This window comes from Rhineura floridana, chromosome 6 (genome assembly GCF_030035675.1).
Source record: "Rhineura floridana isolate rRhiFlo1 chromosome 6, rRhiFlo1.hap2, whole genome shotgun sequence".
Taxonomy (NCBI): Eukaryota; Metazoa; Chordata; class Lepidosauria; order Squamata; family Rhineuridae; genus Rhineura; species Rhineura floridana.
Window position 1 is genome coordinate 62,493,216 of NC_084485.1, and position 25,775 is coordinate 62,518,990.

Consider the following 25,775-nt stretch of genomic DNA (forward strand, 5'->3'; position numbering starts at 1 on the left):
CTCTCTCTTGCACTCTGGAAGGAAAGGATGTTCTTGAACATCCTTGGGAGCAGCAGCGGCCAGCAGGACTATGTGAGACTGCATTGCTCTCCTACCTTCCCAACACTGTCCATTGCTGTTGTTTACAAGGAGGGGGGGTAAGGTAGCAGGAAGGTTGGCATGTCACAGGTGCAGCAGTGGGAGTATCAGACCGGCACCTGCACTACATTGTGCCAAGCTTCCCGCTGCCTTGCTCATCCCCTTCTCAATAACCAGTAGCGGCATTGTGTTGGGAAGCTGGGAAAGCAACCTTGCCCCACCCGCGCAGCCCCACTGGCTGGTACTGCTCAGGAGCATTCAGGATCATGAATGAAGCCTACAGGGCCTTTCTTGTTGCCCGCCCTCCTTCTTGCAAGGGGGGGCAAGGGGAGGAGAATGGCAGAAAATATTTTATGAGCCAAGCCCAAACTTCATAGATTAGTTGGGCTCACCTTATAATCGAACCAGGATTTCTGAGTTTTCTCCTTAAATCCCAAAGCCCGAGTTCATATGACATGGTAAACCAAACTATGGCTTAGCATAGCGCAGCAGCAAAAAGGACCAGGGAGAAGCCAGTGAGTCACAGATGAACTCACAAGTACATTTTAAAATTAGTACAAGTTTCTACTAGGACATGATTTTCTTAATTGTGGTAGGTGAATACAGTATCTCTTCCCCCTAATATATTTACACATTCACATCACAATATTTCAGCCCTGCTGTCCCCCATTGTGGAAAGAATGTATGAAGGGTACTTTGGACATTATTTAGTTTGGTATAAAGCTAAATAATGGTCCTTCCTTTATTCTGTGTAGTTATATGCTGCAGCAAAGTCTCATAATAAATAATATAATTGATCCAATACATCTTCAGATCATGAATCTCTCTTTATTTGAAAGTCTTACAAAAATGAGGGCTTCCAAACATAGGTCGGCAATTAGATTGAACAATCCAAAAGGCATGTATACATGACTTGGGTTGATTGAAAATTGTCAGCTTTGGTTGGAGAAAGCAGTCAGATTCACAGTGCAATCCTATGTATATCTACTCAGAAGTAAGCTTCCAGCGAAGTATGTGTAGTATTGCAGCCTTGGCTAGTTGAATCTACTACACATGTTTAATGGCAACTGCTGATACAGGTGATATGTCTAAAAAAATACACATGGTACCAGGGTCAGTTATTATATGACACAAATCTATGGCAGTTCTGACCAAAATAAGCCCTGTGAAAACAGCAGGTTTGATCCATGAAATGAATACCCATTAAAGAAACTGGTTTTACAGCAGCAAGGACATCCATTTAATGGGTTGCCATTTGTTTCCATCTGAGCAATGTTTTGCTTTCAAGTGCTTTTGAAGTTTACTGTGGAACCTGATATATTGGAAGTCCTGCCAGGCTCCCTGGAAATGGATACATTGTTTTCAATGAAGTCTTTCTTGGTTGAAATCAGTGGAGGAAACTAAACAAGGAGATTTTGAAGGCTGTCATCCAAATCAAGCATGGGAGAAATAATATCTAAGAACATCTGCGGAAAGGTTCAACAGGAAGAAGAGTTTATATGCCCCCATTGTCCAAACTCTTGCATGCAAGCAAGGGCCTTCCTTGACCTTGCTCATAGTTCTTCAGTTATGCATTTGGTTACATCCTGGCTGGTACTATTTACTAATATCTGGAGAGTGAGCAACTAAATCAGAGAGAAGTTTATTCAGTAATCTTTTCACCCTTGTTTAAACTGTGTTTTTTCTTACGCTGGCAACGTAGTATACCTTAATGCTGCCTTGATTTTTAAAACCCAGATTCAGAGATATGCACAGTGATTGGAGCAGATGGCTGTGAGTTCCACTCTTCACTTTGGCCGGGGTTCAGAACCTACCCAGCCAAAGAAACTCTCTTAGCCTCAGACCAGCCTAATGATAGAGGTGCCTTTTGTTTCATGGCTGGGTTGCAGCATTTTGCCATCCCCAGGTACTTTTGTACCCAGGAAAGTTGTTTCTGTTTTACACAACTAGGACGGCATAACCCAGCCAAGAAATGGTGATGGGCTCAACTTACATGCAGGCTGTCCTTAATGGTCTGGACTACATATTCAAATCCTCGTCATGCATTCAGCCTGAACAAGTGAGGGCAAAAACTATTAACAGCTCCACCTCAGTGTCCCCATGTGTTCCTGGCATGCCTGCCCCCAACTTCTGGATGGGTAGGTCTGAGTGGGAGTTCTAAGCAAGTTTGGCTGAACATGTTTAGAAGCCTCCTCACAATTGGGAATCTGGACAAGACAGGGTTCCCAGTCATAGGAAGGCTTCTAAGAACATTCAGCTGAACATGTTTGCAAGCCCTCTCCAGACCTTCACATTAAATACAACAAAGGTCAGGGGTGGGGGTGGTGATACATGTCTCCCTTACACTCTTTTTGCCCATGCATGTTCAGGTCAGGTGCCTAAAGATACTTATTGGTCCTTCGAAATCCAATCTGGATAAGTCCTTACTCATTCATCCATTTTAGTTGTGTGCTGCTTTTCTTTAATAATTGGCATTTATGATAGCTTAACAAAATCTCATAAGAACATCTATGTAACAATAACCTAGCATATTAAATCAGAGAGAATGCCATTATACATAAATGGCAACAATAGAAGGAACAGTTTGATAGTCAGCAACTGACAAAGCAATCCCAACAAACTCCCACACAAAAAAGCAGCAAATGAAATAAATCCATTTACCCACCCAAAGCTTGAGTACATAGGACTAACTTTGCCTGATGGCTAAAGAATTCTGATGAAAAAGCCAGGCAGGTCTCCCTTGGGAAGGAGTTGCATAGTCAGGGCACAACCACAGAAAAGGCCCTCTTTCTAGTAGCCACCTACCTAACCTTGGCAGATGAGGACACCCAGTAAAAAGCCCAAGATGACAATTTCAGCTGGTAGGCAGTTGTATACCAGAGTCAGTACTAGCTTCAGTTTACACCTTCCTGCAATGTGTGTGCATGTATCTCATTTGATTTGGCCAGGTGTGCACTGTCTCCCACTCTCTGCTCATGCTCCCAATCTCTGTCTCCACAGTTCATCTGTACAAATGTGCAGCTCAACGTGAAAGCTGTGGGTTGTGCCTGAAAGCAGATCAGAAATTTGAGTGTGGCTGGTGCACTGGAGAAGGCAGGTGCACTCTGCATCAGCACTGCCCCTCTCCTATTGGTGGATGGGGAAGGTGGCTCGACTGGTCAAGCAGGAATGTTAAATGCTCCAACCCACGAATCACTGAGGTAATGATATCCAGATAGATAGTATTTCCCCCCATTCCATTCAATTATTTGCTTGTTTGCTTGCTTTGTCTATTTTTATTCCAAACTGTTTTTGTACATTACAATTACCTTAATATGCATATGTCAGTAATGTGTAATCATCGGCATCTACCTCCCTAAACTTTGAGATCTTCACCAAAGACCCTTATCCATGTGCCCTTGTCAGGTGAGGTGCAGTGGATGGCTATGGGGAACAGGCCCTTTTCAGCTGTGGCCCCCTGACTCTGGAATGCCCTCTGCAGAGAGACTCACCTGGTGCCTTGTTTGATGTCCTTTCAGCATTAGGCAAATACCCTTTTACACTTTCAGGTCTTTCAATCTTTTTTATTGCCCAGTTTAAATCCATTTTAATTCTGCCATGAGATTTTAGGCTGATACTACATTTTTTATGATTTCCCCCCATTTTCTGTATTATTTGAGAATTTGATTATGTTAGCTGCCCAGGTATTTAAACACCCAAAATAAATAAAGGAAGAACCTTTACAGAAAGTTTTTACAAAAGACACCGTTTGTCTGCCTCCTCTCTGCTTACCTGATCGGTCTCCCCCTGCAGGTGGTCATGTGGGAACTCCACAGAAGGCAGCCTGAGCCCAGCGCCCCTCGATTTAGCAGCACCACTGCTTAATTCTACTTCTGTATGCTTAGGAGCTGCCTGTTCCGGGCTCCACCTGACTTGTCCTGATGTAACACATTCTCCCCTATTACACTAAAGGGAAACAAATAAAGTGGCATGTGATTTCCTATTAAATTAATTCGATAGCATCTTTGATGCATGACCAATGTGCACTTTTACTGGCCTTGATCACCCACTCTTGGTTGTCAAGCTCACCCATCAGTATGGAGATCTCCCTTCTGCCCTTTGGCAGGCACACTAATTAAAACATGGAAGTAATTAGGCAGTAATTGATTCGTCTGGATTGTAGGCCAGTACAGGGGCAATAGTCTTGTGAAAACTTTGTTTATTCTAAAGCTATCATTGGTAGAAACTGGCAATGCTAGCAGTAGCTTTCAGTGTTGAGTTTAAGACTACATACTGAGCAAACCACTGATCCCTTGGGTTGCTGATCTCTGGTACTGAGCTTCCTTTATCCATTACGTTGATATTTATACCTTGGATGCAATGTACTGCTGTTTCCAAATTTCCAAATTGTATCACTTATAAGAGAAAACCTTAGAGCAGTGCCAGAGTTTGTAACTATACAAAGTTAAATATAGGGGGGACATGACTTACCACTTAAGCATTCTTAATACTCTGGTTCAGATGCAGTGTATAGCACCAGAGAGCATACAGAATTAGTTCAGTCTTGTAAACAAGGCAACAAAAAATTACTAGTCTGCAAACAATTTTACTAGCCTGACGGGAACTGAGGGGCTGAGAGCTCTGTCCCTCCTCTAGCAGCTCACTGCATGGAATAGGGGGTTTCCCTCCCTCCTTGGCAGCCTGCTTAGTTGCTGTGCTAGTCGTAGAGGAGTGATGGGGTGTTCCCTGCCTCCTCTACAAAGCCATTCACTTGTCTGCATGGAATTAAATATGCTTACCTGTATGCAATATCTTGCCTATGGCTACTAGGTGAATGCTTAAATATAAGGCAGAATTAGTTACAGGAAAAGATTCTGGCAGGGACTGTAGTACTGTTGATCTTTGTAAGCCAATCTGGGAGACAAATATTTGGCTAAAGAGCTCTGTAAAAAAAAAAAAAGTATAAAAAAAGAGCCAGATTCAATATCAGCCTCAGTACAAAACTGTGGGAGTGCCTAAGTCTGGTAACCTGGTTTTTAGTGTTATTGTTATAAAGTCAGAAAGTACAGTTCATGATTGCCCTATGATTATAAACTTTGGCATTGAGAATTTACTTAATCAGGGATATGGCCTCGCCAAATTTCAGGGATGAAAATCAAATAAAGAATGGCTGACTGATAGCAGTTTTAGAATTTGCATTTTGGTCTAAAGGTTGTATTTATGACCTTAATCCCTCCCTTCAAAGACATACTTAATTTTTTTCCTTTGTATGGTTTAGATTATGGGTGCATTCACACAGCACTTTATTCCATTTTCCCGACAATTCCTTACCTGATAATTTCTACATTTTATTTGATCTTTCACATGACATAAAAGCCACTTCTGAAAATCTAGCAGAATATAGCAGTACCTTATCGCTCATTTCCATGTTAATTTCTTTCAGAAAAAAAACATTTGCAAGTTTTGAAACCCAGAAAATCGCAGGAGTTTGGCATATTATTTTCCCAGGAGTTTTCTTGGGATCACACCCTTGCTGGTCATGTAACAAAATTTGGGATAGTATTCTGGCATACATAAGCACACATGAATATAAAGAGTGGGGGGTGGCAACATGTCCAATGACACCTGCTGTTGTGTCACGTCATGTCCACTGGTGTGAATTAAATCTAATGTGACATGGCAGTATATTGATAAAAAAAACACCTTTCCATAACACAGTGGGTACTGTAGTGTGAAAGGTACATTAGAAATTGGAACAGAAGTGCTACCATTATAATCAGGAAAAATAATGCAGTAATTCCCACATCTGAATGCAGCCTATATTAAATATACATGAGGAGGTATTTTCATTAGTTTTGTGAAAATCCATTGTGTGTTCTAAGTTCTAACGTATCTTCATTTTACTCTTCACTGGAGAGCAGTGTGTTGTAGTGGTTAAAGTGTCAGACTGGAACCTGGAAGACCAGGGTTCAATTCACTGCTCAGCCATGAAGCACACTAGGCAACCTTGGGCCAGTCAATCTCTCACACCCTAGCCCACCTCACAGGGTTGTTGTGAGGATAAAATCGGGAGGGTGAGAACCATGTTTATTTGCCACCTTGAGCTCTTTGGACAAAAGATGGAATAGAAATGCAATAAATAAATAAAAATTAATAGAAAGTAAAATAAGGGCAAGTTATGCATATTATTTAGTACTTTATGGCAAGGAATCTTACCACAAATCACAAATGCATTAGAGAGGAGATAGCTGAAAGAGACATGGAAGAGGAGTTTGCAAAACAGAGACAAAAGTATGTGCACACATGCAGCACAGCAGCTTCTGAACATGGATTTCCCACATCAACTCTGTTACGGCCTTCTGCCTCTCTCTTCCATATTATTGTATTTGTAGTGGAGCCACTGTGAGGAAGGGGATTATGTCCCCCCATTTCCTAATCTGAATTGCCCCTCTTGAATTACTTTGTCAGCACAGCAGCACCACTACCTTGTATTTTTATTTCTTTGATTCTTTACAAGATCCTAAAGAAATCTGAGAATTAACAAAACAAAGAGAAAATTGGAGGGAGGTTAATGGACATAGAGAGCTAGTGTGGTGTAGTGGTTAAGGCATTGGACTACAACCTGGGAGACCTGGGTTCGAATCCCCACATAGCTATGAAGCTCATTGGGTGACCTTGGGCCAATCACTGCCTCTCAGCCTCATGAAAACCCTATTCATAGGGTCCCCATAAGTCGGAATCAACTTGAAGGCAGTACATTTACATTTTTAATGGATGTAAATGGTGATCATTATCACCTAGGCAGCTGTTAAGAATGCATCAATTTAGAGGACAGCCAATTAGGAATATAATAACGTAAAATTTGGAACGGAAAAATCCATGCCAGTGACAGCCATGACCCACCTCAAGAAATCAGTGCTGGTCCGAAAAGACAGCAGACGGTCAGATTAAGTTGAAATCCATCACTGTTTAGCGGATAATCTCCCCATCCCTAATTGTGACCACAGTGTGACACATAGTGTGCAGTGTGCAGAAACAGATTAGTAGATGAGTCAAAACTCTTGAAAGCTAAAGAAAAGAGAGAGAGAGAGTTCAGAGCTGAGGAGCTGAGAATTTATGCAAACAAACAGGAGTAGTGAAGATGGGGACTTGCAGCACCATTACAAAGAACAATTGGCAATGGAGTTCTCAGTAAATATGGCAAGATGTTGCTTTTTGTCTCATGGTATCCTTCTGGGACGACTCACTGATCTGGGAGTGGGCGGTACTGCGTGGCAGTGGTTCCGCTCCTATTTGGTGGGTCGTCTCCAGAGGGTAGTGCTTGGGGAGCATTGCTCGGCACCCTGGGATCTCCAATATGGAGTCCCACAGGGGTCAGTTCTGTCCCCCATGCTTTTTAATATCTATATGAAGCCGTTGGGTGCAGTCATCAGGAGTTTTGGAGTGCGTTGCCATCAGTATGCTGATGACACGCAGCTCTATTTCTCCTTTTCATCTTTTTCAGGTGAGCCTGTCGGCGTGCTGAACCGATGTCTAGCTGCGACAATGGACTGGATGAGAGCCAACAAACTGAGACTTAATCCAGATATGACTGAGATGCTGCTGGTGGGTGGTTCTCCTGACGGGATGGGGGATGTTCGACCTGTTCTGGATGGGGTTGCACTCCCCCTGAAGGAACGGGTTCGTAGCTTGGGAGTTCTTTTAGATCCATCCCTGTCACTTGAGGCTCAGATAGCCTCTGTGGCACGGGGTGCTTTCTACCAGCTTCGGCTGGTGGCCCAGCTGCGCCCCTATCTGGACAGAGAGAACCTCGCTTCAGTAGTTCATGCGCTGGTAACCTCGAAATTAGATTACTGCAATGCGCTCTATGTGGGGCTGCCTCTGAAGACAGTTCGGAAACTGCAGCTTGTGCAGAATGCAGCGGCCAGATTGTTAACGGGGACCAGACGGTCCGACCATATAACACCGACTCTGGCCCGCTTGCACTGGCTGCCTATTTGTTTCCGGGCCCGGTTCAAAGTGCTGGTTTTGACCTATAAAGCCTTACACGGCATAGGACCACAATACCTGTTGGAACGCCTCCCCCGTTATGAACCTGCCCGTACACTACGTTCATCATCAAAGACCCTCCTCCGAGTTCCTACTCAAAGGGAAGCTCGGAGGATGGCAATGCGGAAAAGGGCCTTTTCTGTGGTGGCCCCCGAACTGTGGAACGATCTCCCGGAGGAAATACGCCTGGCGCCATCGTTAATATATTTTCGGCGCCAGGTCAAAACTTTTCTTTTCACCCAGGCTTTTTAATTTTAATTAAATATGTTTAGTATACGCTGACATTGTTTTAATTTTTTAATAATTTTTAACTTTTTATATGTTTTATATTGATACATGTCTTGTACTTCGCTATTTCTTGTCTTGTGAACCGCCCAGAGAGCTTCAGCTATGGGCCGGTCTATAAGTTTAATGAAATAAATAAATAAATTCTGCAGAACAGTGACTAATGAAATGGCTAGATAGTCCCTACTTTCCTGTATTCCTCATTAACTTGTTCTGAATCACTTCTCACCCTCTCTGTGGGTTATTTTTTTTAAAAAAAAAAATTCTTTGCACTCCAGTTTATTACTTTTTGACAAGAAATGGCATTTATTTATTCTAAGTTGGGGAATCTCAACTTCACTCCATCATCCTCAAATCCTAACTTGGACCCCTTGTGAAAGCACATGCTGTTTAGATGGCACACAGAAGCACCAGTCAGCACTTGAAAGCAGTGGCGTCACTAGGTTTGGTGTCACCCGGTGCGGTAACTCATGGTGTCACCTACATGGACCTCCTCCCATACCAGACCATACAGAATCCTTAGTAATGTTTTTTGTACTAATGTTACTCGTAAATTGTAATTCCCGTATATTACTGAATGTAATAGCACATACACACACACACACACACACACACAGAGCCAGCTGTGGGATCGTCACACAAACAACCTAGAACATTTTTCCCTTTCACAAGGACATGCAAAAGATTGAACCCAGGACCTTCTGCATGCAAAGCACATGCTCAGCCTACCACTGAGATATAGGGTAGAAAAGCACTCACTGTTCTGCTGGCCTGGGGATAATTCTGAGGGCCAGTGGGAACCACAGATGTGATGGGAGGCAGGGAGAAGTGAGTGGGGAAAGAGTGCAGGTGCAATGCCGAGATGCTGTCTCAGCAAAACTGACGCCAGTCCTAGTAGGTAAGCCCCATTCAACAGGGTGGGATTTACTTCTGAGTAAACATGCACAGGATTGCAAGGTGGGAGGGAGCAGCAAATCTCCCCTCCCTCAACCCCAGCTTAGCCCTTCCCTACTTTAAAGTTGACAATGAGGACACTGAACTTGTCAAGGATTATCAATACCTTGGCACAGTCATTAACCAAAATGGAGACAATCGTCAAGAAATTAGGCTAGGACTGGGGAGGGCAGCTATTGGAGAACTCACATGCAAATATGTATCACTGAACACTAAAGTCAGGATCATTCAGACCATGGTATTCCTGATCTCTATGTATGGATGTGAAAGTTGAACAGTGAAAAACATGGATAAGAGAAAAATCAGCTTATTTGAAATGTGGTGTTGGAGAACTTTGCACATACTACAAAAAAGACAAATAATTGGGTGTTAGAACAAATTAAACCAGAATTATCACTAGAAGCTAAAATGATGAAACTGAGGTTATCATACTTTGGACACATCATGAGAAGACATGATTCACTAGAAAAGACAATAATGCTGGGAAAAACAGAAGGGAGTAGAAAAAGAGGAAGAACAAACAAGAGATGGATTGATTCCATAAAGGAAGCCGCAGACCTGAACTTACAAGATCTGAACAGGGCGGTTTACAACAGATGTTACTGGAGGTTGCTTATTCATAGGGTTGCCATAAGTCATAATCGACTTGAAGGCACATAACAACAAAAACCTTGAAATGCAGGAAGCTGCTTTAGACTGAGGATCATTGGTTCATCTAGTTCGGTATTGTCTGCCCTGATTGGCAGCAGCTCTCCAAGATTTCAGGCAGGGGGTCTTTCCCAGAAATGATGGCGATCGAACCTGGGCCCTTCTGCATCCAAGGAGGTGCTCTTCTAATGAGCTTTGTTTTGTTCCTCAAATGGTGAGCCCCCATTCAAAAGAGCCACCACCTGTACACTGCTGAAGTGTATCCAGGGGGTGGAAGGGGGTGAGCAGCCTCGATGTCAAAGCAGGGGCAGAGAAAGGGCGGGCCTTGGCCTTGTTGGAGGCAGGTGTTCGTGGGGGCCATTACTGGCCCTGGGCTCACAGCCCCCCAAAAGTCTGGTGCCAGCCCTAGACCAACCCCTCTCATAACATCAGAGGAGCCTGGCTGCTGGGTCAGGCCAAGACCCCAGCATCGTGCCCTCAGTGGCCAACCAGAGGTCCCACTGGGAAGCCTGAAAGCAGGCCTCGAGGGCAACAGCAACACTCACCCCCAAATGACATTCCCAGCAACTGGTATTCAGAGACTACTCTGCACCAGGACAATCCCCCCCCCAAAAAATCTGGAGGTTGCAAGAAAACCAGGCAATGGAAGCAATGGAGTTTGGGCTCTGTTTTGCATGACATTGGATTGGAGTTGATTGCACGGAGAAGCCCTCAGGTTCTTAAAAGGGGTGGAGCCTGGGAGTTTATTCCCCCCCTCCTCCGTCCCTGCTTTTCCCACCTTCTTTGCGAAGGAAACTGACTAGGCTGGAACAGGGAGGTGCAACGACCAGAGACTCAGAAAAGCGGTGGAAGACATGCAGCCTTCCGGTCCTCATTCGGAGGCTGGAACTGGTTTCATTGCCGTCATACCTCTTTCATCCCCCTTCCTTGTGTTTCTTTGGACTGGCACCCTTCCGCATTGCTGCTCTCGTTTGGGAACCGGAAGTGTTTTGGAGTCTAAGGACCACCCTACCCCTTTGGCCCATTAACCATTAGAGTTCTGTTGACCTTTTCCTCCACCGGAGGAGCTGCTTGCTCTCACATTTGTCACTCAATTTGAGAGCAAATCTAGCTCGAGGGAGTGTGAAGGAGCCAGCGTGTGAGGCGGCAGGACAGGCGCTGAGGGAAGAGGGCAGTCGCCACGCTTGCTCCTGATCTCTCTCTCTCTCTCCTCCTTGGCCGTGCCTGCCACTTCCCGGCGGCGGTGCCTAGGGCGGGGGGCGGCTCGTGGTGTCACCCCCATCTTGTGGTGTCACCCGGTGCGGCCTGCACCCGCTGCACCGCCCTAGTGACGCCCCTGCTTGAAAGCCTCATCAGTGTAATTCCACTTTCTTGAATATGATCCAGCAACTTCTACAGCAGCCTTCCCCAATTTGGTGCCCTTCGAAATATTTGGACTACAACTCCCATCAGTCCCAGCCAGGGATGATGAAAGTTGTACTCCAAAGCATCCAGAGGGCATCAGGGTTGGGAGGCTGATCTGTAGTACTTATTTTGCCATTGCTGGAAGTGGGGACTGAAGAAGTAACTGTGACAAAATTTAGATCTTTACATGGAACTGAGGCACATATGCCAAGGTTACTAAAATGGGAGGAAGAGTTCAAGAATAATCTACTATGATTCTCCTTGAAGTGACTGATTTGTGAAAGCAATGCTTTGTGGGGAATATAAGCATGAGAGACCAAAATGAGTGGGGGATGTGGATCAAGTGCATTCTCAGAGAGAAATGCTACCCCGAATACTGGTGTAAATTTTGTTTCAGGGAAGGCTCACTGAGAGCTCTAGGAGTTTGTGTGCAAGTGGCAACTGATGACTTAGGACTTCCTGATTGGTCGTGTTTAATTCAGTTGTTTGTCAGTTATGTAAGCAATGGAGGCTGGTCCATTAGGGTAAATGGGTGCTACCCCACCAGCTCAGCCAGCTCCCATCTGCCTGCTTTCTTACAACCAATCAGGAAGTGGCTCTGCCTGTCATTGGCTCTGGTTCTACCTACTGTTGGTCTCCCCGTCTTCTGCCCTACCAGTCCCAATGGGCAGCAGCCACTACTGTTCACAAGCAAAATGGTTCAGTCTTTGTTATATATGCTCTTGTTGTTCTCAAAGGAAGTTATAATTAAAGAATAATAAAATAGTGATAAAATTATAGCAATATTAAGAGACAGAATGAGATAATAATATAATAATGCCAGGATCCAGGTAATTATGTTAACATACACTTTATATGGCTGGCTGGCTGATGTAACAAGCATAACCAGTGGCTTTTTAAAATCCATGACAAAACAAATAGGCAGACATTCACACCAGCATAAAGCTCAGATCACTATTAAAATGAATACTGCCTTTGTAGGTGATTATTGAAAAATAGTACTGCAAATCTTTCCCTCTACAAAGCCTGGGACTACAAAGCTATGTTTTTCTGTGGTTGCTCTGAAACTAAAACATGCAAACAAGTGTGAAAGGATATGCAGCCAACTTTGGTATTCCGTGTTCACTAGGTTTTTGGTGATTTGTTAGCCAAAGCTGTTAGTTTTCAATAGAATGTAAGTAAAGCACAGACGCTATGCTGGCTCTCTGCCTAGGACTGAATTTTTCATCTTCTTTCTACAGCCGTTAGAAACCAAGCAATGCTTCTCTCTTTCAGCTTGATTCTATGTGACACTAAGACCCACCCATTCTGCCAACCTGATAGGCTCTGTGGATTTTATTTTCATCCCAAGGGAGCTTATTTTTCATTTTTTAATCAAAACTTCAAGCCCTTCTATAAATAAACTTGCCTTCTCAGCATTTTAAGGTTGCTATTCCCACAAAGATTTCTGCATTTTATGCAAAGAGCTGGAAGTTTGTAAGTCACCAGGAGCAAAAAAAGGGTCTTAGAACAGTTTCCCTTTCCCACTAAACCGTTCAGACAGAGTAACATTTTCAGAAATCAGAAATTCTTTTTTTTCCCTTGAGCAAAACAGAGGGCAAAAGTAATTTGTTGACCAACAAAGAAACATCTAATAGCAAATACTGGCCAAGTTGTTTCTCTGCCATTATCCCTAGAGACTTTGAGGTAATATTTCAAAATCCACAGTCAAGCAATACTTTATTAGAACTAACCACAATGTCACAAAATGGTGAGCAAACTGTCAAATTCTCTCGAACTCTCCATCAGACCAAATATTAATCAAAAGAGAGTGTGGAGAGAGAGCTGGTTGAAGCCACTAGTATGCATTTAGTGATAGTCTTAAGAATGTGGAGACTAACAATGCAAGCCTGTATGCTCTGCTTAGAAAAAACTCCACTGACCTGTGATCCTGTATACCCTTACCTGGGAGTAAGACCCACAGGGTTGTATCCAACAAAGTCATTCCATGAGCGGAACACCTTCTGCTCCCACAACAGAATTTTCGTTCCTTCTCCCTCATGCCCCCCATACCCCAAATCTGCTCTGTGAGTTCCCCAACCCTTCAGAGCAGATTCAGAGTGGGAGTGTGGGGGTGCACAGGGGGGAGAGGGAGGGTGCAAAGTTCTGTTGCTTGAGCAGAAGTCATTCTGCTCTCGCAATGTCTTCACAGGATTCAACCCCCTAAAAATAATGGAACTTGTTACTGAGGAGACATGTATCAGATTGCACTGTTAATTGGATTGGGATCTACTAGGCATTAGGCAGATTTCAGGTTGCACTCAGGACTTCATGTGCAGAGAAGAAAATTTATCCCCTGTTTTGGAAAACAACCCCCCCCACCAGATAAGAAAAATAGTATCATTGGTTTGGTTGTCTAGGAGGAAAAGAACAGAACTCATCTTTGTAAAAGGGCATTCAGATTAGATTTAGGAATATTTTAGGTCACTCCTCTTCATCAACTCTCATTGTCAATGGCAGATAGTAATTTGTGTCAAAGATATCCATGGGGGGAAACCTGATAGCCCAGTTCAGTGTGTTTGCTGGTAGTGTCTGGCTGGGGTAGGGCAGTGTGATCACTAGGGATGGGATCCGTTTGCCTGTGCCAGTTCAAAAGCATTCCATCAACCTAACAGGCTAACATCGGTTTGAGTTTGTGCTGTATCCGCTAGCTGCTGCTTTTACCAATCTATGGGTTTTTTTCACTTGGAAAAAATATTAATATTAATATCAATATTTTAAAGGAAAATATTGATATTTTGAAGGAAATATTGATATTGTAAAATGAAATATTGATAAATTATCATTCTTAAAATCAATGTTTTCAAAAATGGCCATGGAAATTCACTACATTAAAATCCAATCCTCAGTGATTGAGAATAAGTGAATTTATGGAAAATTCAGTACCAAATCCAAATTGGACAGAATTCTAGCACGTCCCTAATGAGCACCCACATCTTGGTAAATCTGCACTTGAAAGCTACAGCTTTTACAGCTACAGTTTTAGGATCAGATTTGCAGTTTGGGATTATTTCTGGATCTGTTCTGGCTCCTGAATGCCTAGATGGTTGTGGTGGCCAGGGATATGTGTTAACCAGAGCTTGGAAGGTTACTTTTAAAAAGTAATAAATCACAGTTACAATTTCATGGCCTCAAAAATAGTAATTACCGTTACAATTGATCTGAAAGTAACTGATTACTTTACTTTTTCTCAAAAGTAATCAGTACAATTACATTTCAGTTACTTTTTTTTAAAAAAGCCTACAAGGTGCTGGCCTTGGCTGCTGCACATCTAAGTAGCCTAAAACAACATTAAAAATAAACACACACATAAATAGGTAGTAGAATAATTCTTTTTAGCCGAAAGATAGCAATGGTGGTCTCTCCGCTGGTAAGGGAGGTGGGGAGGGAGGCAGAGGCCAATTCTCAGATCTTTGCATGTCAAACCAAGTGCAACTCCCCCCCACTCAGCCAGCAAGCATAATCACTCTCCCAGACCCTGCCCTGCCACTAAGAGACACTCACCCAAGCAAAGATTTTCCCCTGAGATGCAAAAAAGTTAAGATACTTTAAATATACAAAAAATACAGCGCAGTAGCCAGAGCGGGTGATGGAGGCCACTTTGTGTCCCAAATGCAAACACAGTATTCACACGCACACACACACATCCACACATCATCTTTCACCTCCACAGTTCTTTACCTCCATTCTGCTGCTGCCTCCTTCTCCTCCTTTACCATGTTCTTGCCCTCTGGCTCCGTTTTCCCTCCACTCCATTCTTCACATTCTTCACCATTCATTTTTAAAACAATTGTTTTCTCCACTCCACCCTATCTCACTCTCCACCTCCTCCCTCGTCGCCTCCTAAACACCCACAGAGCACGAGGGAAGAGGGACCCTGTGCAGAAGCCCAGTTTGAGGCACATGATTTTCATCTGAGCGAGGGAGCCTGCTCCACGAGCTAGAGGGAGCCCCAGCTGATGAAGCGTCAAGGCCCCAGCTGACAAAGCGTCAAGGCGAGTTAAGCAGCAGAGCGAGTTTGGCAGCAGGGCAAGGAGGCCAGGGCCCCCCACTCTGCCTGTCTGTTCCCTGACCTCAACTAAACCGCAGTCTCCAACCCATTAACGTAATAAACCTTAAACAAAACTATGCAGGTAAGAAGCCAGCAGGGGTGTGGGGGCTTTCCAGTGTTTTGCACCGCCTGTAGCATGTACGACTATCTGCCTGTTGGACAGAAGTCGTGGGTGTGCTCTCGGTGCAATGAGCTCCTGGCTCTCCGGGAACGACTTCATTTCCTTGAGGCCAAGGTGGCGGACCTGGAAAAGCTGAGAGAGGCAGAGAGGTCTGTGGAGGAGGCCTTCAGGGACGTTATAGCTGTGTCCCACTCCAACGATGATAGCTCTCCTGCTATCATGGAGAACGATGGTCTCGGGGAAGGAGAGCATCCAGCTGAGGAAGAGGGAAACGATCCCTTAGAAGGGACCCATTCCTTGGGGGATGAGCAGCTATCCTCTCGTGCCGAGGATATATCTCCAGGGGGTGGAGGGATCCTTGTAGTGGGTGATTCGATCATTAGGAACATAGACAGTGGGGTGTGTGATGGGCGTGTAGACCGCAAGGTGTTTTGCCTGCCTGGTGCGAAGGTTGCGGATATCTCCCGTCGTTTAGATAGCTTGGTAGACAGTGCTGGGAAGGAGTCAGTGGTCGTGGTGCACGTTGGCACCAACGACATGGGGAAATGCAGCCGTGAGGTCCTGGAAGCAAAATTTAGGTTGCTAGGTAGGATGCTGAAAGCCAGGACCTCCAAGGTGGCTTTCTCTGAAATGCTACCAGTTCCACGCGCAGGACCAGCCAGACAGGCCCAGCTTCGCAGTCTCAATGCCTGGATGAGACGATGGTGTCGGGTGGAAGGGTTTGGATTTGTTAGGCACTGGGGAACATTTTGGGACAAACCGGGCCTGTACAAAAGGGACGGGCTCCACTTGAACCAGAATGGAACCAGACTGCTGGCACTTAAAATTAAAAAGGTAGCAGAGCAGCTTTTAAACTGACTGAGGGGGGAAACCCGACAGGAGCTGAGAAAGGTCCGGTTCGGAATAAACCTCCCCCCTGGGATAAAAACCAAAGAAATGATGAAATTTTAAAAGGGGTAGGCCTAGAAGTAGGCATTGTGAGAGCAGGGGCACAGGATATAAATTCAGAAGAGCAAAATTACCACAGGCCTAACCACAAGTGCCAAAGACACTTGAAGAGAGACACTGCTTACAAGTGCCTGTACGCTAATGCTAGGAGCCTCCGAACCAAGATGGGAGAACTGGAGTGCTTGGTCTTAGAGAAGAGCATTGATATAGTGAGCATAACCGAGACCTGGTGGAATGGAGAAAACCAGTGGGATACGGTTATCCCTGGATATAAACTATATCGGAAGGACAGGGAAGGACGTATTGGTGGCGGAGTCGCTCTATACGTGAAAGAAGGCATTGAATCCAGCAAGCTGGAAACCCCAAAAGAGGCAGACTCCTCCACAGAATCGTTGTGGGTGGTGATACCGTGCCCCAGGAGGGACTTAATACTGGGAACGATCTATCGTCCCCCTGATCAAAATGCTCAGGGAGACCTTGAGATGAGATATGAAATTGAGGAAGCATCCAAACTAGGAAATGTGGTAGTAATGGGTGACTTCAACTACCCGGACATAGACTGGCTGCATATGTGTTCCAGTCATGACAACGAAGCAAAGTTTCTAGATATTCTAAATGACTATTCCCTAGACCAGTTGGTCATGGAACCGACCAGAGGGACGGCAACCCTGGACTTAATCCTCAGTGGGGACCGGGACCTGGTGCGAGATGTAAGTGTTGTTGAACCGATTGGGAGCAGTGACCATAGTGCTATTAAATTAAACATACATGTAACTGGCCAATTGCCAAGAAAATCCAACACGGTCACATTTGACTTCAAAAGAGGAAACTTCACAAAAATGAGGGGATTGGTAAAAAGAAAGCTGAAAAACAAAGTCCAGAGGGTCACATCACTCGAAAATGCTTGGAAGTTGTTTAAAAACACTATATTAGAAGCTCAACTGGAGTGCATACCGCAGATCAGAAAAGGTACCGCCAGGGCCAAGAAGATGCCAGCATGTTTAACGAGCAAAGTCAAGGAAGCTCTTAGAGGCAAAAAGTCTTCCTTCAGAAAATGGAAGTCTTGTCCGAATGAAGAAAATAAAAAAGAACACAAACTCTGGCAAAAGAAATGCAAGAAGACAATAAGGGATGCTAAAAAAGAATTTGAGGAGCACATTGCTAAGAACATAAAAACCAACAACAAAAAATTCTATAAATACATTCAAAGCAGGAGACCATCTAGGGAGACAATTGGACCCTTGGATGATAAGGGAGTCAAAGGTGTCCTAAAGAACGATAAGGAGATTGCAGAGAAGTTAAATGAATTCTTTGCATCTGTCTTCACAGTGGAAGATATAGGGCAGATCCCTGAACCTGAACTAACATTTGCAGGAAGGGATTCTGAGGAACTAAGACAAATAGTGGTAACGAGAGAGGAAGTTCTAGGCTTAATGGACAATATAAAAACTGACAAATCACCGGGCCTGGATGGCATCCACCCGAGAGTTCTCCAAGAACTCAAAGGTGAAATTGCTGATCTGCTAACTAAAATATGTAACTTGTCCCTCGGGTCCTCCTCCGTGCCTGAGGACTGGAAAGTGGCAAATGTAACGTCAATCTTCAAAAAGGGATCCAGAGGGGATCCCGGAAATTACAGGCCAGTTAGCTTAACTTCTGTCCCTGGAAAACTGGTAGAAGTATTATTAAAGCAAGATTAACTAAGCACATAGAAGAACAAGCCTTGCTGAAGCAGAGCCAGCATGGCTTCTGCAAGGGAAAGTCCTGTCGCAGTAACCTATTAGAATTCTTTGAGAGTGTCAACAAGCATATAGATAGAGGTGATCCAGTGGACATAGTGTACTTAGACTTTCAAAAAGCGTTTGACAAGGTACCTCACCAAAGACTTCTGAGGAAGCTTAGCAGTCATGGAATAAGAGGAGAGGTCCTCTTGTGGATAAGGAATTGGTTAAGAAGCAGAAAGCAGAGAGTAGGAATAAACGGACAGTTCTCCCAATGGAGGGCTGTAGAAAGTGGAGTCCCTCAAGGATCGGTATTGGGACCTGTACTTTTCAACTTGTTCATTAATGACCTAGAATTAGGAGTGAGCAGTGAAGTGGCCAAGTTTGCTGACGACACTAAATTGTTCAGGGTTGTTAAAACAAAAAGGGATTGCTCCAAAAAGACCTCTCCAAACTGAGTGAATGGGCGGAAAAATGGCAAATGCAATTCAATATAAACAAGTGTAAAATTATGCATATTGGAGCAAAAAATCTTAATTTCACATATACGCTCATGGGGTCTGAACTGGCGGTGACCGACCAGGAGAGAGACCTCGGGGTTGTAGTGGACAGCACAATGAAAATGTCGACCCAGTGTACGGCAGCTGTGAAAAAGGCAAATTCCATGCTAGCAATAATTAGGAAAGGTATTGAAAATAAAACAGCCGATATCATAATGCCGTTGTATAAATCTATGGTGCAGCCGCATTTGGAATACTGTGTACAGTTCTGGTCGCCTCATCTCAAAAAGGATATTACAGAGTTGGAAAAGGTTCAGAAGAGGGCAACCAGAATGATCAAGGGGATGGAGCGACTCCCTTACGAGGAAAGGTTGCAGCATTTGGGGCTTTTTAGTTTAGAGAAAAGGCGGGTCAGAGGAGACATGATAGAAGTGTATAAAATTATGCATGGCATTGAGAAAGTGGATAGAGAAAAGTTCTTCTCCCTCTCTCATAATACTAGAACTCGTGGACATTCAAAGAAGCTGAATGTTGGAAGATTCAGGACAGACAAAAGGAAGTACTTCTTTACTCAGCGCATAGTTAAACTATGGAATTTGCTCCCACAAGATGCAGTAATGGCCACCAGCTTGGATGGCTTTAAAAGAAGATTAGACAAATTCCTGGAGGACAGGGCTATCAATGGCTACTAGCCATGATGGCTGTGCTGTGCCACCCTAGTCAGAGGCAGCATGCTTCTGAAAACCAGTTGCCGGAAGCCTCAGGAGGGGAGAGTGTTCTTGCACCCGGGTCCTGCTTGTGGGCTTCCCCCAGGCACCTGGTTGGCCACTGTGAGAACAGGATGCTGTACTAGATGGGCCACTGGCCTGATCCAGCAGGCTCTTCTTATGTTCTTATGTTCTTATCTACAAATCAGAGGAGCAGAAGACTTCCCCCGCTCCCCTCCCAGTAATGCCCAAAAGTAATGCTGGAAACATTACAATTACTCCTCAAAAGTAATAAAATTACTCCTCATTCTATTACAATCAAAATGTAAAGGAATTACCCTCTCGTTCCTCAAAAAAGTAATAAATTACAAGTAACTTGTAACGAATTACTTCCAAGCTCTGGTGTTACCTGCATAGCATGGTAAGCTATCTGCAACTTCTCCTGAATAAAAAGGATATGATCAGCATCAATTATACCCTTCTAATGTCCAGGTTAGACTACTGCAATGCATTCTATGTGGAGCTGCCTTTGAAAAGTGGTTGGACTGTTCCTAAATGGAGCAGCAAGCATTTTAACTGGAACTTGCAACAGAAAAGCTTATTCTTCTGATATTGTATCTACTTGGCTCCCCAGTGAAGTAATTCATAGTTTGTTTTCAGCTTTGAAGCCCTAAATAAGGGATAACCAATGTGGTTGGCTTCCAGATGTTTTAGACTACAGTCCCATCATCCATGACTGTTGACCATGCTGACGGGTTGATGGGAGTTGGAGTCCAAAAAATCTGGAGGTGACCATTTTGGCTACCCTTGCCCTAAGTTGTCTAGGATTGTTCTATCTTAAGGATCTTCTTCTTCCTCATGAAACTTATAGTTTGTTCAGATCATCTTCAGGAGATCTGGTTTGTTTCCCCCACCATCTGAGGTGCAGTGAAGGCCTTCTTGGTAGTTGCACCTAGATTAAGGAAACACATTCCAAGAGAAATACACCAGACTTTCTCACTGATGGGTTTAGGTGACAAGTTAAAACTGTACTTGGGTGGTGGATTAAGAGATGGCATTTTCTTTGCTGTGTAAAATTTTTGTTAGTTCTTTACTGTATTATATCAACAACCAAACAGTTATACCCAGTCATTGTGCAAGTGGAAGGTAGCTTGCACAACTAACTTCTTCCTGTTGCAAGATCTTTATGTCCAATTTTGGGTGATTTCCAAGATTGCGCTACACTTCCATGTGACATAGTCCACGCTGTTCAGGAGGACTGTTGTCCCTCTAAAGGGGCTTTTTAGGGTATATATGAGGCTGAGGGGTGTGGAGAAAAAAAACTGGTTTCTTAAACAGCCTTCCATTCGCACAGTTTCCGAGTTTTTTTAATGTAAGCATCTGTAGCTCATCATTTGACAGTGGACAATAAATATTTTAAATAAATAAAGTGCTATTTATACAGCAAGTTCAGTATACATATGCCTAACATTGAGGCTGCTTATGTCTGAAACAATCAGGTTTATGTAGCCTGATTGGAGAGTTTATACCACTGAACTGAGCAATTCATACTCCTGAGAACCAGGCCAGATGTAGCATTCACAGTTGTTTAACCTAGGGGTTCCCAGAGTATGGTCTGTAAGCTTCATTTCAGGTTGTCCATGGCAGCAACTCTGTGGAGCAACAGTGCTACATGTGTATGCAGAACAGTGTGTGTGTGTTGACTGGCAGGTGCAGTGGCTGTTCCACCACTGGGAGAACCTGGTGATCTGCCCAGAAGGTGAGTGGGACAGACTGGAAGTGATGGGGAGTAGGAGGCTCTTCCTTCTTCAGAGGAATACAACTTCCACTGGCAGCAAGACAGAGGAAAGTCCCAAGCTGGGGGGAAAAGGCTGACAATGCACTTGAAAAGAGTGAATAATAATGGACAGAAGTAGGATGAATGCTGGATTTGACCTAGGACTTTAACTGACAAATACTATAGAGAAGACTGAAGAACATTGTTAAAATATTCATATTGATTTTGATTGCATTTTTATTACTCTTATTTTGTACTATATGTTATTATATTAAGATATGAATTCCATATAATTTAAAAGAAATACTTTAGAATCTCCCAGTCTAACTTCAGTTGCCCATTACTCCAGCAATGACATTAGCCATGGCTAGAGCTACCTAGGATTCCAATTTAACCCAGTTTTTGAAACCATGGTTTAAAATTTGTTCAGGGAAGCCTGGTTAGCTCTAACCATGGATTCACATCACTGTAGATGTAATGGTTAATCACAGCTGCATCCAGCTGAAGGGTTAGGGTTTGTGTTCCAGAAGGGAAGATAGGAAGCTCATAGAGTTGTATCCAACTATATTCTGCTTAAAATAGACCCATTAAAATTAATGAACCAAAGTTAGTTATGCCCATTAATTTCAGTGGGTCTACTCTGAGTAGAATTTAGTTGGATACAAACCATGATCCCATAGCCTAACCAAGGTTCTACATTTGGAATCACTAATCTGTACCATCTCTCAAATATGTATAGGATTGCAAGTGAACATTCTGAAAAATAGGGGAAGAGGGTAAAATTTTGTCAGAGAAAGATTCCCCCCTTCCCATAAAAAGTTTAAACAGTTCTGTGGAGAGATAAGCTTTTAAAATTGTAATGAGCCAATGAGGAGTGGAGATTAGGGGGACCTTTACTTGTTTACATGAACGAAAAATCAATAATACCTTGCATGTTAACATGAAATCTTTTCCATCCATACAGCACATCATTGGGATCCATCCTATGACCCCCTTCACAGCATAAATCTTCCCCTGCTGCCTGCATTCTCAGTAATTAAATAAATAAAAAACAGCTTCCTTATGAACAAGCAGTGCTCTGATCTATTCATTTATTTGCAGGCCTCATTAATATAACATCACTGCAACAAACAGCTAAAGGGGGTTGCGGGGAGGGGAGTAGTGTCAGGCTGAATAATGGTGTTGCTCTGCTGAGATAACAATTAGGTTTGGAATGTACTATCAGCTAAGACAGAGACAAGGAGCGATCATGCCAGGCTGATGAACTAGCACTGTGGATGTGCTAAGCCCCTGCTGGGCTCATCTACGAGATGTAGCCAGCTACAAATATAACCATGGAACAAAAGGGGTATGTTTTAGTACAGATTTTGAAAGGCTACAACTCTGCTTCCCCCTCCCCCTCCTCTTTGTCGGATACAGTGCTATTATGTTCAAGATGGCTTGTATTACAGGACATGATGGGCTCATTCTTCCCTACCTGTGATTAATTGATTTTATTTATCTTCACATTTCTCTCTCTCTCTCCCTCTCTCTCTGTTCTGAGACCTTGGAATATATTATAACATGCTTGAAACAAAATGTAAGAATAGCATTCCAAAAATACCACAGTAGATGGCACCTGTTCCTTCCTTTTATGGAGTACGGACTTGAGAATGTCAGTGGGGTGGTGTCTGTGTTAATGTGGCTCATGGTATATGACTAGCACTGCATTGGCATCTGTGTGTCAGTCTTTTTTTTTTTTTTGCTGCAGAGGTGCTGGTTGGCTTATAGGGTACTGGTGGTCATATGTTTGGTTATTACTCAGTTTCGTCATTGCAGTCATGCTTGTTCAAGAGTTTGGAACAGTCCAAATGTACTGCCTTGAGTTTCTGCGTTGTTTCTATTTCCTGTGTTGTTTCTATTTCAGTACAACATTAGGACCCACAAGATTGTCCTGGCCCATTTAGCCAGTGCTTTCTTTTGCACTGTTTTTGTTTTGCTTAGCAGATTGAGCAATATTAGTAATGACAGGAGGAGTATAAGAGGTACAGGAGCATAATGGAATTATGGGCAAGGGTTGCAGGTTCTCAGGTTCAATCCCCAGTAGGGCTAGGAATGTCTCCTGTTCAAAACCCTGGAAAGCTGCTGCCAGTCAGTGTGGAGAATACTGAGCTAGATGGACGAATGGTCGGACTCAGAATAAGACAGTTTCCTATGTTCCTATATATTCTGGATTTTCAGATCCTTCTCTGCAACTGTCCTATAGGAGAAATGCTTTTAACAGAAAATCCTATTATGATTTCTAGGCAGGCAAATAAGGTGGTTCATATTTTCGCTGAAGCCCTGTGATGCTTAATTAGTAATTTATAGCTTGGATGACAGGATTTGTGCAGAACCTTTGGAAAACGTATCCTAATATATATTTGTCCCCCATAGATACCTCTCCTGACTGATACCTGCAGGATGATAATGTAATACTTTGCCTTGTGTAGCTCCTTTTATCCAGTGATTGTAAAGGATTTTGAATATCAGAAGCAGCTGGAACATTGTGCTATGCTGGCAGAGCTGGGATTAGAACTCACAAGCAGCACATTTTCAGTCTCTTTTCTAGATGGAAATATGAGTTGGAGACTTGCCCTAGAAAAACAACACCCTCTTTCCTTTCCCCTTTGTGGTAACAATGACTGTAATAAGGATTACTAAGCATCTTGTGCATTAACACACCAATCTAGCTAGGGACTATGCAATAGAAGCATGCTCTGCATATATGGCCTTACCTAGATGGGGAATTGTATGTGCAGCTGGGTATTATACATGTGATTCCCCAGCTCAATCCAGTATTCATAGCTACTTGACACAATCCTTTAAGAAAAAAAGCAAGGATCCCAGTGATCAACTAGCTGGGGACTGGATTCAGTTCCGTTCTCTCCTCCTTACCACCAAGCATCAGTGGGGTTACAGCTTTTTGAAATGGGCTATGCTTATTCATCACCGGTTGCTGCACATATGTTCTGCTAGATTAGAGCCGAAAAGTGAAATAAAGATGATAATTACAATGATCCAGCTGTGATTTGGTTGCTGATGCTAATATCCAAAGCAATCATTTCTATGACATATTTAATAAACATGTTCTGACACCACTGATGTTATGCTTTCAACATCAGCCTGACACAAGAAATTTAGGGTTTTCACCCCATCATTTATCTCTGTTCTAGGAAAAGCTTCACCTGCTAAATTTCTGTGTGGTACACTGCAGTTATACCATCATCTGACCTGTGGGAAGGATTCCAGGAGAGAAAGGGAGCCAGTAAAGGCCACCCCAGAGCCTTCTCCAGCTGACAGTCTACACACACACACACACACAGGGATGGGGGAGAGTATCCGCTAAATCAGACAGTACTGGGCTCCAACTGAATTCCTCAGTCTGCTATCTTTTTGGATGGGCACTGATCTCTTGCAGTGGGCTGCAGCTGTGGCTGGATTTTTTTTAAAAAATCCCCCAATTTTATGTAATTATCTTCATAATTTCATCTGAGCTGATGCATTCATAACAGTGTGTAGGTGTGATAAACAGGACAAAATAAACCACCGTGATCATTTTTGTTGTTATGTTCCTTCAGCAGATTGAAACGGCAACTGCCAAAGCAAGTGGGAACAAAAAAAGGGAGGATCAGGATGGAACGACAGACTATCTGAATACAAGAGCATCGGAACTAGGCAGCGAACCCCATCCCTACACACACACATGGCTTGTCCTGTTGAAAGGATTCCAGGAGAGGGGGGGGAGGCAAAGATTATAGAGGAAAGGCTTTATTCCTCTCATGTCATGACTACCATTCTGAATAGGCCAGCCATGAAAGGGGGGCCTTGGATGGACTGCCATCATTCACTCTTCACTGGGCAGAAGTGAACCCTGTGAGTGTATGGCAAATACTTATCAGGGGAGGCAGAGAGAGCATCCAGCTTTCATGCATCTCTCACCAGAGCCCAAGATAACTTGATTTTCTCTGTCAAATCCCACAAACGTAGCATGAAGCCTAATGGGCTACTCACATAAGAAGACAGAAGGGTGCTTTAAGAAAATAAAACATTTTCCAAAACTAAGTCTAGGAGTGGTATACTCACACAAAGCTAGGGTTGTCCTCACGAACAATGCAGTGGGGGTGGCAAGAATGTTGGCAACAAACATTTTGTTTTTAAGGACCCTTGACCCATGTGGGATCTGATAGACAGATAGCTCTGACCAGCCAGATGAATGTCATGTCACCATGAAATGTACTGTTCTCCCCTTTTAGAAATTAAGAGGAGGGATTGTCAAGGTGTTAACTACTGCCTGAGTTGCTCAATTTGGCAGTACACCAGTTTGTGTATTAGAGTGAACTGTAGGCTTTTAAAGAGACAGGCTGAGGATAAGCCAGAAGCAGCCTCACAAGGTCACCTCAAAGGGGTGCTGCAGCTGGACCTTTCTCTGTCTCCCCCCCTCCCCCACTGTCTTCCATCAACTGTCCTGTGGGAAGGATTCCAGGAGAAAGAAG

The 25,775-nt window shown here is 43.6% G+C and overlaps 1 protein-coding gene and 1 long non-coding RNA gene across 10 annotated transcripts in view; one reads left to right on the top strand and one right to left on the bottom strand.

The window, feature by feature from the left end:
• The window catches only part of PLXNA2 (plexin A2), a 627,239-nt gene that overhangs the window by 451,714 nt on the left and 149,750 nt on the right, over nt 1–25,775 (top strand). For 7 of the 9 annotated variants that reach the window (XM_061632052.1, XM_061632055.1, XM_061632053.1 and 4 more), the window contains one exon: nt 3,079–3,278. In XM_061632052.1, coding sequence (XP_061488036.1) covers nt 3,079–3,278 — 200 coding nt within the window. Of the gene's footprint in view, nt 1–3,078; nt 3,279–3,870; nt 4,118–7,561; nt 8,421–25,775 lie in introns of those variants that run through there. The other 2 variants (XM_061632060.1, XM_061632059.1) reach the window with 2 other exon arrangements.
• Nucleotides 909–25,538, bottom strand: LOC133387393 (uncharacterized). Its single transcript, XR_009763461.1, has 4 exons — nt 25,366–25,538; nt 4,857–5,000; nt 3,850–4,023; nt 909–1,166 (listed from the first exon to the last, which is right to left on the bottom strand). It is a non-coding gene; the product is annotated as an uncharacterized LOC133387393 (long non-coding RNA).